Genomic DNA, 15,421 nt, shown 5'->3' with positions numbered 1-15,421 from the left:
CAGCAGGGAGATGGACGGTCAGCAGATGGGCATGCCGGCGCAGCCGGTCCTCGCCCTAGGATAGATGCTGGGGGAGATTACGGCCATGCAGTGGGACCACGCTGAGATCAACAAGCAGTTCCTGTGGGCGCTGCTGGCCCAGGCAGAGAGGCAGGCTCAGGTACTCGAGGGGCTCGAAGCACGGTCGGCTGCAGCTCTGCCGCCGCCGGCCTCTTCTACGGTGGCGGGGATGGCCCTACATAAAATGACTGCAGCTGATGATGCGCAGTCATTCCTCGACATGTTTGAGGCAGTGGCGGATGCAGGCGGCTGGCCCGCGGCAGAGTGGGCAGTCCGACTCTTGCCTCTCCTGACGGGGGAGGAACAAACATCCAAAAACATGCACCTCAGGTCAGGTTACCTGGCGCCGCGCTAGTGGCAGCCTGTTGCAGCATCTCCCCCCTGAGAGCCCCCCTGCTGTAGTGAAGAAGTTTCCCCTCGGGGATTAATAAAGTGAAATAAAAAAAAAAAAATTTAAAATTTAAAAAACCGGCGGCCTTGGGGCTTCCACCGGCTGCCAGGAATGTCTATACCGACGTGAGGAAAGTCAACCTGGACCGGCTGGACCTCTCACCGGAGGAGCACTGACGAAGGTTCCGTGAGGCCAGGCTGGAGCCAAAGGACCGGCCCAGCGGCTGAGGGACGCCGCAGCCAGGTGGTTGCAACCGGGGAGCTCAGTGGCGGAGCAGGCCTTACTGGAGGTGGTGGTCGAGCAGTTCGTGGATGGTCTTCCAGGGAAAATGGCAGCGTGGGTCCGCTGCCACCATCCCGCCATCAGTTTGGTAGAGGACCACCTCGCTGTCCACCTCGGCGGTCAGGAAGACAGCGGTCGCCCGCTGGCTCCAGCCCAGCCGACTCCCGCCCCTCGGAGGAGGGTCCAGCTACAGCTCTTTGCTCGGCCGCTACCATCTCCGCCGTCTCACCCTCTCCCTCATATCGGGCCTCCACAGGTCCCAGCAGCTACAGGCACCCTTCCCAACCTACAGCGGCCCCTCAGACGTCAGGGCAGGGATGCTGGAGGTGTGGGCGGCCGGATTGCCTGCCCTCCAACACCCTCTGGTGGTATGTGTCACCAGAGCCTGGTTCGGCCCGGGGCATTGGTGGAGGCATTGTGGGTGAAGATTAGGTGTGTGCATGGGGATGTTCATGAGTATCCCATTGTGTCAGTGGAAATTAGATACTTGGGGAAAAGCATAGTGTGAAGGTCGCGGTTAGCTCCCACCTTGCGCACCCCCTAATCTTGGGAACAGATTGTCCCGGGTTTAAGCAGTTAATGGGGCAGTGCGTGGTGCGTTCACGACAGACGGGAACATGCGGGATGTGTGCTGTGCTCAGCGGTGACGCGAAGTTTTCCAACACTGCAGATGGGGAGGGGGAACCAGCGGAGTTTCCCGTAGAGACTCCACCGGTTCCCGAATTACACTCATGGAGGATTTTCCACTTGAGCAGTTTCATGATGATACTCCGCTTTGCCTTTGACCAAGTGATAAGGATTGATGGTCAGCTGGTGCGTCCTGACGCGGCACAGTCATATCCGCACTTTTCAGGGACAAGGGACAAGGGACAGACTGTGTAGAGTGAGTTGTCACACTAGCAGGACAGGAAAACACCCAGTTGTTGGTGCCAAAAAGCCGCCGGGAAATGATTTTCCAGAAGGCTCACTATAACCCGATGGGTGGCCACATGGGATATGAGAAAACTCTGGACCGGATAATGGCCCGGTTTTACTGGCCGGATGTCCGGGGGGATGTGTGTCAGTGGTGCGCATCCTGCCCGGAGTGTCAGCTGGTAAACCAGCCGGCCATTCCGAGGGCGCCGTTGCGTCCTCTGCCATTGATGGAGGTCCCATTTGGACGAGTTGGTATGGACTTCATCGGGCCAGTTAGGTTGGGTTAGGTAGTTACTTTATTAATCCCCGAGGGGACATTTCTTCATTTTTTTAATTTCACGCCCTGAGATGCTGGCTGTAGTTACTCCTTGTGGCCACCAGAGGGCGGACAAACACAGGCTCTGAATGTGATGGCTGTAAATGATGCGGTTGAAAGTCTGAAATGAGCTTGTTATGGTCTCGTTTTCCGGTTTAACGTTTATTTTACAACCGTACGAAAATAATTAGAGCTGTGGTGAGTCAGGCTAACACAAATGCTAACCCACTTCACGTCAACCTGAACGCTTCGTCAGTTTTTATACAAACTGCTATCTTTTCTAATCAGCTGGAAGACGTGAGGACACTGTTGACAAGTTCTGACGTTCGCCATCACTGTGCGTAAAGACAGACGTAATGTACTACACTCACACTTCCGGTAAACACTTTCAAAATAAAGGTTTCATACGGAACACGTGTTTAGAGAGTTTTGTCAGACAGAGCTCCCTCTCTTCCCCTCTTACTGCGCTTGTAATTGGGGGAGAATGGATTGGGGGGGGGGGGGGGTATCTTCACTGAATTTTGGACTTCAGTAGACAATTGTTGGGGGAGGTATGAATAATATTTTATTTTTTTCTTATCCATATGCCTCTTAGTCTGGTTCTTTATCAATACTCTTTATGGTTCTTCTTAGAATATTCATATTTTAAATATGATGACGTGTTTTTACAGCAGCAAGAGAAAAGTCACTGGCTACATGCCTTGACCCCGCCCCTGCATGCCTTGACTCCGCCCCTGCATGCCTTGACTCCGCCCCTGCTGCTGCACAGAGCACCAGTTGCCTGTTTATAATATCACACATGTTGCATGTCCAAATCACAGCAGCTCCGCCAGTACACAACCACAGGTCCATCAATACATCCACTGAGGTGGATGCAGACGGGATGAACAGGACCAACAGACAGACACACATACACAGACCGAGATACGTTGCATTTTAGTACAGACCAGATAAAGAACCTAAAAAAAACCTGTGGTGTGGTATTAACTTGTGGCTTTTCATTGCTCTCTGAGTGAAGCGTTGATGGTATTATTATAAACTGCCATGATTTCTGTGAGGAACTTGGCGATGAGCCTAAAATGTAAATGGATATACAGTAATGATTCCTTTTACTATTTCATCCTCCACAGCTTGGCTCTGACAGCAGGCTTCACTTTGGCTGAGTGTTTAATTATCTGATTATGTCTGTAGAGCGCTGCCAGAGGCTGAGTTGCATTTCCCCAGTTTTTATCGGCGTGCAAGCTTAGCAGGAAACAGCTCTGCTGGAGGAGAAGCTCCTCCAGACGTCTCTGATGCAGGACGAGAGCTGTGAAACGGAAACAACACTGAGGTGAGACAAACCTAACGACTACCAATTTCAACTGTGTTGTTCAGTTATTTATATATGAGGATTAATATCTCCACCTTCGTTGGAAATAGGTTAGTAGTTTCCCAGACGTTTATAACTGAGAAAATAAATTATATTTTTACATCTTTAAGTTCTGCATTCATTTTATGTTTTGTTGAGGCTGATTTAACAGAAGGGAGTCAATTCAACACTTAATGTAAATTCAGTGTAAATCAGTTTGTATACGGACGCTTAAAACTTGCTGGTAAATTGTTGGTGACAGAGTGACGTCTGTCGTTTCTCAGGAACAAACACATTTTTCTGATTCGAAAATGAACAAATTGTGCGACTGTGTTTACAGTCTGAGATTATTCTTCTCACTGCAGATTGGCGAGTAGCCCGGAAGACCCTGAATGTTTGATCGACAGTCTCCACAGACAACTGAAGCTGTGAGCAATAGTCCGGCCGAGACGAGCTCAATCTGCAGTATTTAACTCAGAAGTTTAAATGGGAGATTTGTAATCTGTGTTTTGCATTCTGCAAGAAAGCTTTTTTTTTGCACTGCTGGGTGAAATAACGCTGCAGGGATTCATGTTGTGCGGACGAAAGAAGTTCTGAATTAGTGTGAATATCTCCTCATTGCACAAAAAAGTTCATCAACCATGCACATGAACAACTGTATGCAATGACAAATATAAAATCTGATATGTTCCACATCCACCAGCTGCTTGTCTACCTCGGGGTTGGGGGGGGGATTAATGTCTGTACATTGGATCTAATTTGTTCAAGTGAAGTCAAGACAAACATAATATCATTAAGTTAGACCATCAATCATACATGCAAATATTCCTGTTATACTGCATCACATAGTTGTTGTTGTTGTTTTTTACATGCAGCTGTTGTTGCAGGCAGAAAATGATGCTGCCTCACTTCGTTCTGGGATGGACGACGTTGCTCAGCAGCCTGCAGCCAGCAACTTCCTCTTTAACAAGCAGTAAGTACCAACACAAGACTCAGAACCAGATCACTGGAGTCTCACTCCTGTTATAGTGACAGCTAGTTAGTGAGACAACTAGCTGTCACTATAACAGGAGTGAGACTCCTTCTCGAGTCCTTTTCTCTTCAACAACTGAAAAATTGGTTTTCCTCCTTTTATTGCCGTGTGCCCATAAACTCCAGACACTGACAAAGAATCTAGTTTCAGTGTTGTTGAACATGAGGTCTTCTCTATATGTTCCCCGCTGTGGAATGACGAAGACCAGAGCCTTAATCTGAGCACATAGTGGCTCTTATTTCTGTATTTTCTGCTGTATATGAAACGCCTTTTGAACCAAGAATTCAGATCTCGTGCTGCTTTTCTAACTTTTCTATCAGCTGGTACAACCCTGTTTCCAAAAAAGGTGGGACGCTCTGTAATATGTAAATAAAAACAAAAATGCATATTTTATTGAAAATAGACCAAAGACATCATATCAGATGTTGAAACAGAGACATTGTATTGTTTTATGAAAAATATCTGCTCTTTTTGAATATGATGGCAGCAATACGTCTCAAAAAGGTTGTGACAACAAAAGACTGGAAAAAATGTATTAAGATTAAAAACCACCTGGTGGAACATTTCACAACTAATCAGGTTACCATGGCAACAGATCAGGAACATGATTGGGTATAAAAGATGATTTCAGAGAGGCAGAGTCTCTCAGCAGTGAAGATGGGGAGAGGTTCACCACTCTGTTGAACTATTTTCCCAAACAGTCTTTCACAATCTAAGAATAATGTTCCTCAACGTAAAACTACAAAGAATTAGTGGATTTCATCGTCTACGGTTCATAATATCATTAAAAGATTCAGAGAATCTGGAGAAATCTCTGAACACAAGGGACAAGGCTGGAAACCAATATTGGATGGTGGTGATCTTTGGGCCCTCAGGTAGCACTGCATTAAAAACCCACTATTCTGGAGTGGAAATCACTGCATGGGCTCAGGAACACTTGTGAAAACCATCGTCTGTGAACACAGTTCATCGCTGCGTCCACAAATGCAGGTTAAAACTCTCCAAAGAAGAAACCAGATAGAAACATGATCAGAAACACCGCTGCCTTCTCTGGACCGAGATCATTGAAGATGGACTGAGGTGAAGTGGACAACTGTCCTGAGGTCTGATGGATCACAATCTGAGATTCTGTTTGGAAATCATGGACGCTGCATCCTCCAGGTTAAAGAGGAGAGGGACCATCCAGCTTGTTATCAGCTCAGTTCTAAAGCCAGCATCTGTGATGGTACAGGATGCATTAGTGCACATGGCATGGGTAGCTTGAACATCTGGAAGGAAGCATTAATGCTGAATGATATATTCAGGTTTTGGAGCAACATATGCTGCCATCCAGACAACGTCTCTTTCAGGGAAGGTCTTGTTTATTTCAGCAGAACAACGTCCAACCACAACAGCATGGTTCTCTAGTAGAAGAGTCCGCTGATAAACTGGCCTCCTGCAGTCCAGACCTGTCAATCATTGAAAACATCTGGAGCATCAGGACATGAACAATACAACAAAGGAGACCCTGAACTGTTGAGCAGCTGAAATCCTCTATCAGGCAAGAATGGGACCACATTTCACTTTCAAAACTCCAGAAACTGGTCTCCTCAGTTCCCTGACGTTTCCAGAGTGTTGTTAAAAGTGATGCAGCTCAGTGGTGAACATGATCCTGGAACAACTTTATAGAGACGTGTTGCTGCCGTCAGATTCAAAATGAGCAGATATTTTTCATAAAACAATAAAATGTCTCGGTTTCGATATTGATATGTTGTCTTTGGTCTATTTGCAATTACATTTGGGTTTACATGATTTGCAAATCATCCTATTCCTTGTTTTTACTTACATTTTAAACAACATCCAACTTTTTTGAAAACAGGGTTTTACATCCATGTGGGTTTAACTGAATTGTTCGAGTGATTACTGTTCTTGGTCTCACTGGTGTTAGAGACAATGTTTTAGTGTCACAGTGCCATGCAGGCGTTTGAGGCCCTTTGGATGTTCTGTCATCATAGAGGCCGTCTGGATTATTTGAAGACACAGAAGACACCGAAATTCACAGATGTTCTCTACCTCCTGAGTACTTTGAGAACCTGTGTGAGTGTACCAGGACCACCGGTGCTGTTTAAAGGTGTGAATGTAATAGTGTGTGCCGTGTTGCTCCTCAGTGGGCCTCAGCTCCAGATCCGCCCTCCTCGTTGTATTGGTTAGTGGATCGGAGGATGTGCGGACGGTCAGTACAGCCAATTAGCCAAAAGACGAAGGATGATCTCCCCAAATATTTATTCGATGGTTTTTTTTCTGTTTGCTCCACCTTTCATTGAAAAGGTTTTCATGGTATTCGTTTTGAAAGTAGTCTCGCTTCACTTTTAGAGCCTGAAACCTTTGCACAGTTCTGTATATCATGACTGTGGATCCGATGAGGCTGTTTACATTCATACACTGGGCCGACACAAATTAACATGACATACGTAAAAATGTTGTGTGTTTGTTCAGGATTCCCGACGAGCTCAGGCAGCAGGTGGTCACCTCCGAAATGTGAAGTTTTCATCGTTCCTCCTCCTCCGCCTCCGTCGTTTCCTCCAATCAAACAAAAAGCAGAGCTGATGGTGATTAGTTCTCTGTCTCAAACTCAAATACACGTGATTTAGGATTGGATCACTGAGTTGGTCTGAACTTTTCAAGTCCTACTAACAGAGGCGTTCATTTGAAATGTGCGTAAATGTGTTACCAAACCAAATAAATCCAGATGTTTTCATGTTTCCATGACCTAAAGTGAAATCATGTTTGTTTATCTTTGACTGTCCAGGTTGATATAACTGAACTCATCACAGGACCAAAAGGGGAAAAGGTACGGCATAGTTGTTATTTTTCAAATTGGGAACATCAAACAAGAAAGTTTTTTTCATGTTACAACATTCTTTTAAGCAGCTACATACAATAATGCACGTAATGGTGTGTTTGCAGGGCTGCAGAGGACCCAGAGGACCCGAGGTACGAAGTAACAAAGATTATAAGCAATAGTTCATCACAGGAAAAGTTATATCAGCTGTTGTGTGTTTACAGGGTCGGCCTGGTGTGAAGGGTCCAGGGGGAGAACCGGGATTACATGGAGCAATGGGACAGTCAGGTTCAAAGGTCAAAGTTTCTGACACAATTTACTAGTTTTTAAGTAATTTTGGCCCCCCTCCCCCCTGCTAATTTAGGGATGTTTCCTCTGATCTTAATTGGTCTTGTTTGAACTAATTTTCTGAAAGTTCTGCTGAATACAAAACAGCAGATTGATCTAAAAAAAAGCGGATAATTCCAAAATACAAATACAAACATGTGTTCAACGCAGAGCAACTCCAGAGAAAAACATCAAGTACAGACACAAGCTGCAAGGAGCACATGCTGGAGAGGAAACGTTTCCAGGGGGTACGAAAGAGTGATGCACACATTTCGGATGTTTTTTTTTTGTTGCAATAGTCTAGTGTGACTCCAGTGAATATGAAAACAAACAAACAACTTCAGTAACTTCATGACTCAGAGAGGAAAAAGCTAAAATAACAGGAGAGAAAAGGCACAAGAGTCAATGAGATGCAATATAAATGCAGGAAGAATGAAAGTGCATTGTGGGAAATCCCCCAACGGCCACGGCCTACAGCAGCATGACTGAGCCTGACTACAAGCTCTATCAAAAAGAAAACGTTTGCACCCGATCATCTAATAAAGAAGGTGTCATCGTCCCGGCAGGAGATGAAGGCTGAAAGCTGGAGGCTGAAAACTTTTCTGCCTGGAGGCTGGAGCTCTAGAGGCTGGAGCTCTAGAGGCTGGAGGATAGAGGCTGGAGGATAGAGGCTGGAGGCTGGAGCTCTAGAGGCTGGAGCTCTAGAGGCTGGAGGATAGAGGCTGGAGGCTGGAGCTCTAGAGGCTGGAGCTCTAGAGGCTGGAGGATAGAGGCTGGAGGATAGAGGCTGGATGCTGGAGCTCTAGAGGCTGGAGCTCTAGAGGCTGGAGGATAGAGGCTGGAGGCTGGAGCTCTAGAGGCTGGAGCTCTAGAGGCTGGAGGATAGAGGCTGGAGGATAGAGGCTGGAGGCTGGAGCTCTAGAGGCTGGAGCTCTAGAGGCTGGAGGATAGAGGCTGGCGCTCTAGAGGCTGGAGCTCTAGAGGCTGGAGGCTGGAGCTCTAGAGCCTGGAGCTCTGGAGCTCTAGAGGCTGGAGGATAGAGGCTGGAGGATAGAGGCTGGAGCTCTAGAGCCTGGAGCTCTGGAGCTCTAGAGGCTGGAGCCTGGAGGCTGGAGTCTGGAGGCTCCGCCTCCCGTTCTGTTTCTAGCAACTTTAGAAAGTACGAGTCAGCCGGCTCGCTGGGAGTACAATGCTCTGTAGAGACGATACAAGTTCTTTAAGGTTCTACAAAGCTGGGCCATTAAAAGGTTTATATGAGAGAGTAGGACTTTAAATTAGATTTTTGCTTTGAAGAGAAGGTGTTCTGTCATGTCATGTGTTTCTATCAGAACAACAGTGAACTGTGAGTGAGGCTGACGTGAGTTGGTGTTTCCTCAGGGGGAGAAGGGCGACCGAGGCTGGAGGGGCCTGTATGGAGACATAGGAACTCCTGGGATGATCAAGGTACCGCTCAGCTTGGATTCGTGCTGCATTTGGTTCGTCCTTGGTGACTCCTGAGTTTGGGAAGTTTCCACATTACATACTTCCTGGTTTAGTGCATTTCATATATGCTAAACTACTACAGATGAAGGCAGCAGTGAACAGGATACGCTCGTCATCACCACATGTAGGTTGTGTTAAGCTACAGATACATTTACCATCAAACCAACACAATGTTTGCTATTTTTTTAATTGTGTTCAAATCATATAGAAAAATTCAGGCTCACATAATTTGCACAAGTAAACGTGTGCTGATTAATACTGACGTGCTGTTGAAGGTTTTCTGCCCCAACAACACAGTGTGTCTGAAGGGCTTCTCTATGACGACACAACCTTCAGACACATCACACACCGTTTCATTTTTACAGAAACCAGCTGAGAAAAAAAAGGTTAAAAAAACAACAACTGTTATTTGGTTTTCACTTGTTTCTTCTGTCGTTTCTACACAACAACATTTTAACTGCCAACGGTTTCATTTGGAAAGACCAGAAACAAACAAGCAGTATGCCAGAAATCTTTAAAAAGAAAATTCTCCACAAACAACATCACTGGAAAAATGAACACAAAGAAAAAAAGAACAAAAAAGACTAAAGGAAAAAAAGATAGTATCGTGCACTCAATCAAAAACGAGGTGTAAACAGTTTATTACTAAATAATAAGTTGAAACTTCAAGTCTCGCTAAGACGTTAATGTTGAATTTGTGGTTTATCTTAACTGTAATATTCTGTTATTCGTGTGTGTTCACAGGGCAGTAAGGGGCATAAAGGATTCAGGGTAAGTGACCGCTGTGCTTCATTCCATTTTCCACACAAACATTTCCGGAGCAACACACTTCTTATTGTTCACCTTCTTTATGTCCCCTGATGAGGCTGAAATGGGTGTGAAAGGAGGCCGAGGGCTCCGTGGAGATCTGGTAAGGAAGCTGCTGCTTGTATTGATCTGACATGAATGAATTGAGCGTTGTGGACCAGTCAGCCGGTGTGTCTCTGCAGGGCGAGCGCGGCATCACAGCAGCGCCGGGCGAGAAGGTAAAAGTCTCGCTGATGTAAAATGAAAGAGAAAAACGTAACACATGTAAAGTAGCTGTGAAGGCTCTGCAATGTTGTTTCCAGGGCGACCCGGGCCAGTGGGGCGATGCAGGGCAGATGGGGGAACGAGGACCTGGAGGAGAGCCTGGCGGCAGAGGATGGATGGTGGGTACAGATGGAAACAGTCAAACCGACATCAACCAACTGATCCTGTTGAGGATTTTATCGATAATAGAGAAGTTCATTTTTCGTTGAGAAAATCCGTTCTTTTGAGCAGATTATATATTATTATTGTAAAGGATGATGAGCGATTATTCTGTCTGTCTTCTATCACTCAGCATCACTGTGGTTTTATTCAAATGAGCTCCAGACTCGTCAAGTGGATGTAGATTGTTTACTGGATGGAAGAGGGAGTGTTAAATGATAGATGAGGCCTAATGACAGTAGTTGGAGCTCGTGAGATCGTGGTTACAATATTGGAAGTCATGTAAAAAAAACAACAACAAAAAACAGTTGCTAGGCAACGGCTATGTGGACGGCGTCTAGAAGCCACAGATGCTAACAGTTTAGCATGCTAACAGTGAGGAAGATCAACGTTTCCCTCAGACGTAGGCTGTTATCTAAGTTATGAAGACAAACATCCAACTAAACATGAACCTGCATGACCTCTGACCTTTCTGTAAACGTCAGCAAACACGTCATGACTCGTGAACTGGAGGCTTGTAGCAGATTTAGAGTTCAGCGTTCGTACTCTTCTCGTGTTAACGGTGAATTCGACTGATTGAACGCAGCATTAGATTCAGATATAAAGTCGATGCATTCGCTTTATGTATGAAAGTCTACTTCTCAGTAGGAAGTGCTGTGTAACGTTTGTGCTAACACGGTCTGTAAACCAACAGAGAGAACGACGTACCGTGTTCAGGCCTGAGTATGTTAACGTGCCTCCGATTTACTAGACAAACAAACGGTTTTCTTAGTGTTTGTTCAACCAGTGATTTCATGCGTGAATAAATAACTGTGTGCAGGGGTTGAAGGGACCTCGTGGACCGACAGGGCAGCCGAGTCATCCTGGTCCAGCAGGACTGCCGGGTCTTACAGGAGATCCTGGACTTCCTGGACAAGGTTTGTTGAAACAGGAAGAAGTTCAGTTCACCGTCAGCCGAGAGGAGACGAGATTTAACACCAAGTGGTTGTGCGTAATAGGAAATAACAATAATAATAATAATAATAATAAGTAGATATTCGTCTCTCTAAAACACGTCCTAATGTGAAAAGTTAGGGACAAATCAGAAATACCACATCATTATATCATGTTTTTGGACTTTTTCCTCTTATTTGGAAAAAACTAATTTCACTCTGAACGTCTTCTTCAGGTCAAACTTCGCTGCCAGGCTGCAGAGACGTGAGTTTACTGACCAGCGATGAGTTTTAACCAGAAGAATGTAATGCGTTGGGAAGTTTGACCAGAATGGCTTCATATATTAATATTATATAATGACTGCAGTGATGACGTGTTAATGGTTTCACATCATCGTTTCCCAACATGTAGAAATAGTGTCTCTATGGTTAAAGCTAATTTTGCATTCTCCCTCTCTGTAGTAAAGATTTGGGTCAACGAGGAGTCACACAGAAAGCTTTCTGCAGCTTTCCCAGAAATATATTTTTACATGAATCACTTTAAACACATCAATGATCCATTTGTAGGAGCCAGCAGGGATCTCTCTCCGTGGCTGCAGCGGATCGGTAGTAGTGACGTGTTGTGCTGATCCACTCTGATTCATGATACCTTGTGTCGTCCTAGTGTTCATCCTCCCCGGCCTGCAGGGAGACTCCGGCGGCCGCGGTCCTTCAGCCGCCTGCAACTGTTCACCAGCTCCAACCTCCCAGCGTCTGCTGGACAGAGTCCCCACGGTCAGAAACAAGAAGCACAAACGTTACTGCAACCGATCGCTAAACTGAAGCGAACGTTGTGTCGTAATCAACTTAAACTCAGCTGCTTAATGCCTGACGGGACTGTTGGTCTCAGTGGTGCTTTTACAGCAACAAGTGGCATTTTGTGGTAAATATGTATGAAATGACTAAATGTGATCAAGGACTGTACTGAAGTTCACTTCTGAAGTATTTTTTTTTTAAGCTACTCACAACTTGTCTGAAAGTTCCTGCTTTCACGTGTCAGATTAGAAAAGTTTATAAGATCTCCTCCAAACTCGGTTGAGACAGTTTCACTTCAATAACCTGATGTCTAATGACAGTAAACAAACTCAAACTTGTGTAGCAAAACTTTGATGTTTTCTTTCCTGTCATCACCCTTCAGATTTAGTGTTAGAGGTCTGATCCTGGACTGGAACCACTAAACTACCCACCGACCTGTATGAAGCAGGGAGAAATAGTTCCACCCTCACAGATAGTTAAAGTACTCCTTTTATGTCAATGCCTGATTTTATTTACATTTTACACAGCGTCCAAATCTTCGATGGAAACAGGGTTGTGAGAGTCTGTAAGTCAGTTACAACCTTACAACCCTCACTGGCCTCCAGTTCATGAAAAAAATACCTTTTCAGATGTTCACTTTGTAAAACAAGCTGGTGTCTGTCGCTCCTCAGATCTTCATTGCAGATGGAGAGAAACAAATGAGACGGCTGCGGGGGGAGAACGTGATGGTGCTGCGAACAGACAGGAAGTCTCTTTACATATACAGCGAGTCTCAGTGGATCCGAGCGCTGGTAACTACAGCCGACAACAAAACACCACGACGCAGCCGGTTGGTGTTTAATCATGGATGAATTCATCCGATACTCCAGATGCTGGAAAGGACATTTTTACTGACAGCAGCGAATTAAAAATAAGCAACTGTGCCTTTTGAATAGTACAACATATCTTAGATAACAAATGTGCCTTCTTAGGTGTCATGAACTTTAAAATGTACTTTTAGGCAACCAGTTACAAGGTATAGGATGAATATGGATTAAGAATGTAAAACAGACGATGCAGAGTTTCATTTGTAATTTCAATGTCTTCCTCAATGACCTTCTTCTCTGTCTTTATCCTGCTTCCTGTGGACCAGGACCGCAGACACTGAGGCTGATCCAGTGGAGGCCGCTGCACTGATCCAGCTGCTCCGAGCACATCAATGGAAATCACATTACTGTCTCTTACTTTCATATCAGAACTAACTGCATGGAACGCTTTTACAATTCAAGAAAACACCTGCTGGCTTAACCTGAGAAGATTTACATAGTTTATATAGTGGTATAACAGTTATAGTAGTCAAGAGCATGCTCGTTCAATTTTAGAGCATGATTTCTTGTTTTCACACTCAAATATTGTACAAGTCATACTAAAGTCTCATTGGAGTTAAACAGTCGCTGCCTGCTCGCTCTTTCCAAACTGTACGTCTGATTTCCTGTGCTCCAGTTTAACCCGTCCTCCATACACAACAAAATGTTCGTCTATTCATCCGTTTTCTTCTGCTCATCCGGAGTCGGGTCGCGGTGGCACGACCAGAACAGAATCCGCAACGCTCAGTCGTAGAGTTTTGCAAGAGATCCACCCCGCATATCACTGCTTGCAGTTTTAATTTTGCTTTTATTTTCTCAAAATATCGTAAACATAACTGGAATATCTGAAAATATCATTTTTGTTTACAGAGGGGTCTCAAATATCTCAAGCTCTGCTGAGACTGAGAATGTCCACACACTGTAAACATTAAAACGTCACACAATACAAGCAATAATTCCATTCATTGCATTGTGACATCATCAGAACTCTGAACTCCTAACCCTAACCATTACCCCTAACCCTAACCATTACCCCTAACCCTATCCATTACCCCTAACCCTAACCATTACACCTAACCCTAACCATTACACCTAACCATTACCCCTAACCCAGACCCATAACCTTAATCCTGACCCTAACCCAAGCAAATAAATATGAACACCTCGATTTTATTGAGCGATTTTGTCTCATCACTCATGACTGTACAAACCTGTAGGTATTAGTTTAACGATTAACAGGTTCAACTTGGAACAAGGGCAGCCCCGGCACCAGGTGCAGTTTAGGGGGCGCTAGCGAGCCATTTGGCCACGCCCATGTACAAAACACATATCAGATGTATCGTCTCACCACGCCGGATGTATGTGACGCGTTTCGTGAGGTTTCAAGCATCCTTTGACTTTAAACATCTACTTTCTGTGTATCGGCGAAAAATCTAACTTTGCCGCATCGCCATGGCGACGCCCATTGACAAAAACGCACAAAACTTCTCAATATATCATCATAAACGTTTTAATACTATTCAGACCCGATTTGATGTGGATGTGATCAACCGGCTCCAACAAGCATGTGAAAATATAAAAACTGTAATTTCCTGTTGCCAGCAGGGGGCACTATGATTGAGTGAATATTACCATACAGGTGTCTTCGGGGTGGTGTCAGAGACAAACAGAAAAACTTTCTCATGAGTTTTAACCAATCAGCAACCATCAGTGATGTCATCATCCATCAGTGATGTCATCGTTGGTTTGTGAACGTTATGAATCCTCCAGTTCAGATTCTGTCCGTCACCATCTTGATAGTCCGGAGCGGTTTGGAGCAGGAAGTGACCATATTTGGACGAGCTGGGGGAGGAGCCAACGGTGGATCTGACTGATCTGATTGGAAACCTGACGATACTACGTCCCGCCCACCAATAGCTGTAACCTGACTGCACCACAGGCCTGTCAATCAAACAGACACGCCCCCAAAAACAGGTCTTCTTGAATCTTCTTTTCTAATGAATGAGGGATTATTTTCAGATGGACCTCCAGAAAACTAATAAGAAGGAGTGACTTTAGCTAACAACACCGAGATAACTGATGGACACATTTTATTCACTTTGGATTTGATGAGAGAAGTTGAATGGGAGTCTATGGAGCCGGAGGCTTTTTGGAGCCGACCTCTAGTGGCACTCGCTGGTATTGCAGCTGAAGACACTTCTGGATCAGAACCATTTTACAGACCTGAAGCTACGAACTCTTTTCTAAACAGACTGTGGGTCTATCAAGGCCCGGTTAGCTGCTGCTGATGTTAATGGATCATTTTTCAGTTCCAATTGAGTGACTGCTGCCTTCAATAAAAGGAGTCCGAGGAATAACGAAACCTCCGACACGTCGATCAGGAGAAGACATCGTTAACTGCTAAGCTAGCAGACCCGAAACAGCAGGTTGAAGTTCGCAAGAGATTTTACAACACAGGAGGTCGAGTAGAGCAAGCGTGTTAGAATAGAAACAGAGATTAAATATTGGTCCTTTAGGAAATACTGTAATTGCACTTAAAAAAAAAAAAAAAAAAAATCAGTTCTGTCTTTTATTGAAGTATTTAAAAAAGAGACGACTACAACAATCTGTGTTTCATGAGGATAAAAATGCAATAAGACATTTT

General features: G+C 44.9%; 1 protein-coding gene across 4 annotated transcripts; it reads left to right on the top strand.

The window, feature by feature from the left end:
• The first annotated feature begins 3,191 nt into the window (after positions 1-3,191).
• Positions 3,192-14,578, top strand: LOC138201567 (acetylcholinesterase collagenic tail peptide-like). Of its 4 annotated transcripts, none has more exons than XM_069155178.1 (16): positions 3,192-3,294; positions 3,678-3,740; positions 4,200-4,285; positions 6,821-6,933; positions 7,134-7,175; positions 7,292-7,318; positions 7,391-7,462; positions 8,871-8,936; positions 9,720-9,746; positions 9,841-9,885; positions 9,965-10,000; positions 10,085-10,165; positions 11,026-11,122; positions 11,802-11,911; positions 12,604-12,723; positions 13,065-14,578. In XM_069155178.1, exons 1-16 carry the CDS (start codon positions 3,257-3,259, stop codon positions 13,077-13,079), a joined length of 1,038 nt encoding a protein of 345 aa, XP_069011279.1. In that variant the 5' UTR covers positions 3,192-3,256; the 3' UTR covers positions 13,080-14,578. The 4 variants fall into 4 exon arrangements, with proteins under 4 accessions (XP_069011279.1, XP_069011278.1, XP_069011280.1 ...); XM_069155177.1 differs by having other exon boundaries at positions 4,188-4,285; XM_069155179.1 differs by lacking the exon at positions 3,678-3,740.
• Positions 14,579-15,421: the final 843 nt, after the last annotated feature.

Source organism: Embiotoca jacksoni, unplaced genomic scaffold, assembly GCF_022577435.1.
Source record: "Embiotoca jacksoni isolate LCO1_2020_lvr unplaced genomic scaffold, fEmbJac1.0.p SCAF_2, whole genome shotgun sequence".
Classification (NCBI taxonomy): domain Eukaryota; kingdom Metazoa; phylum Chordata; class Actinopteri; family Embiotocidae; genus Embiotoca; species Embiotoca jacksoni.
The sequence above is the reverse complement of the archived record's forward strand: the minus strand, read 5'-3'. Positions and strand labels throughout refer to the sequence as shown.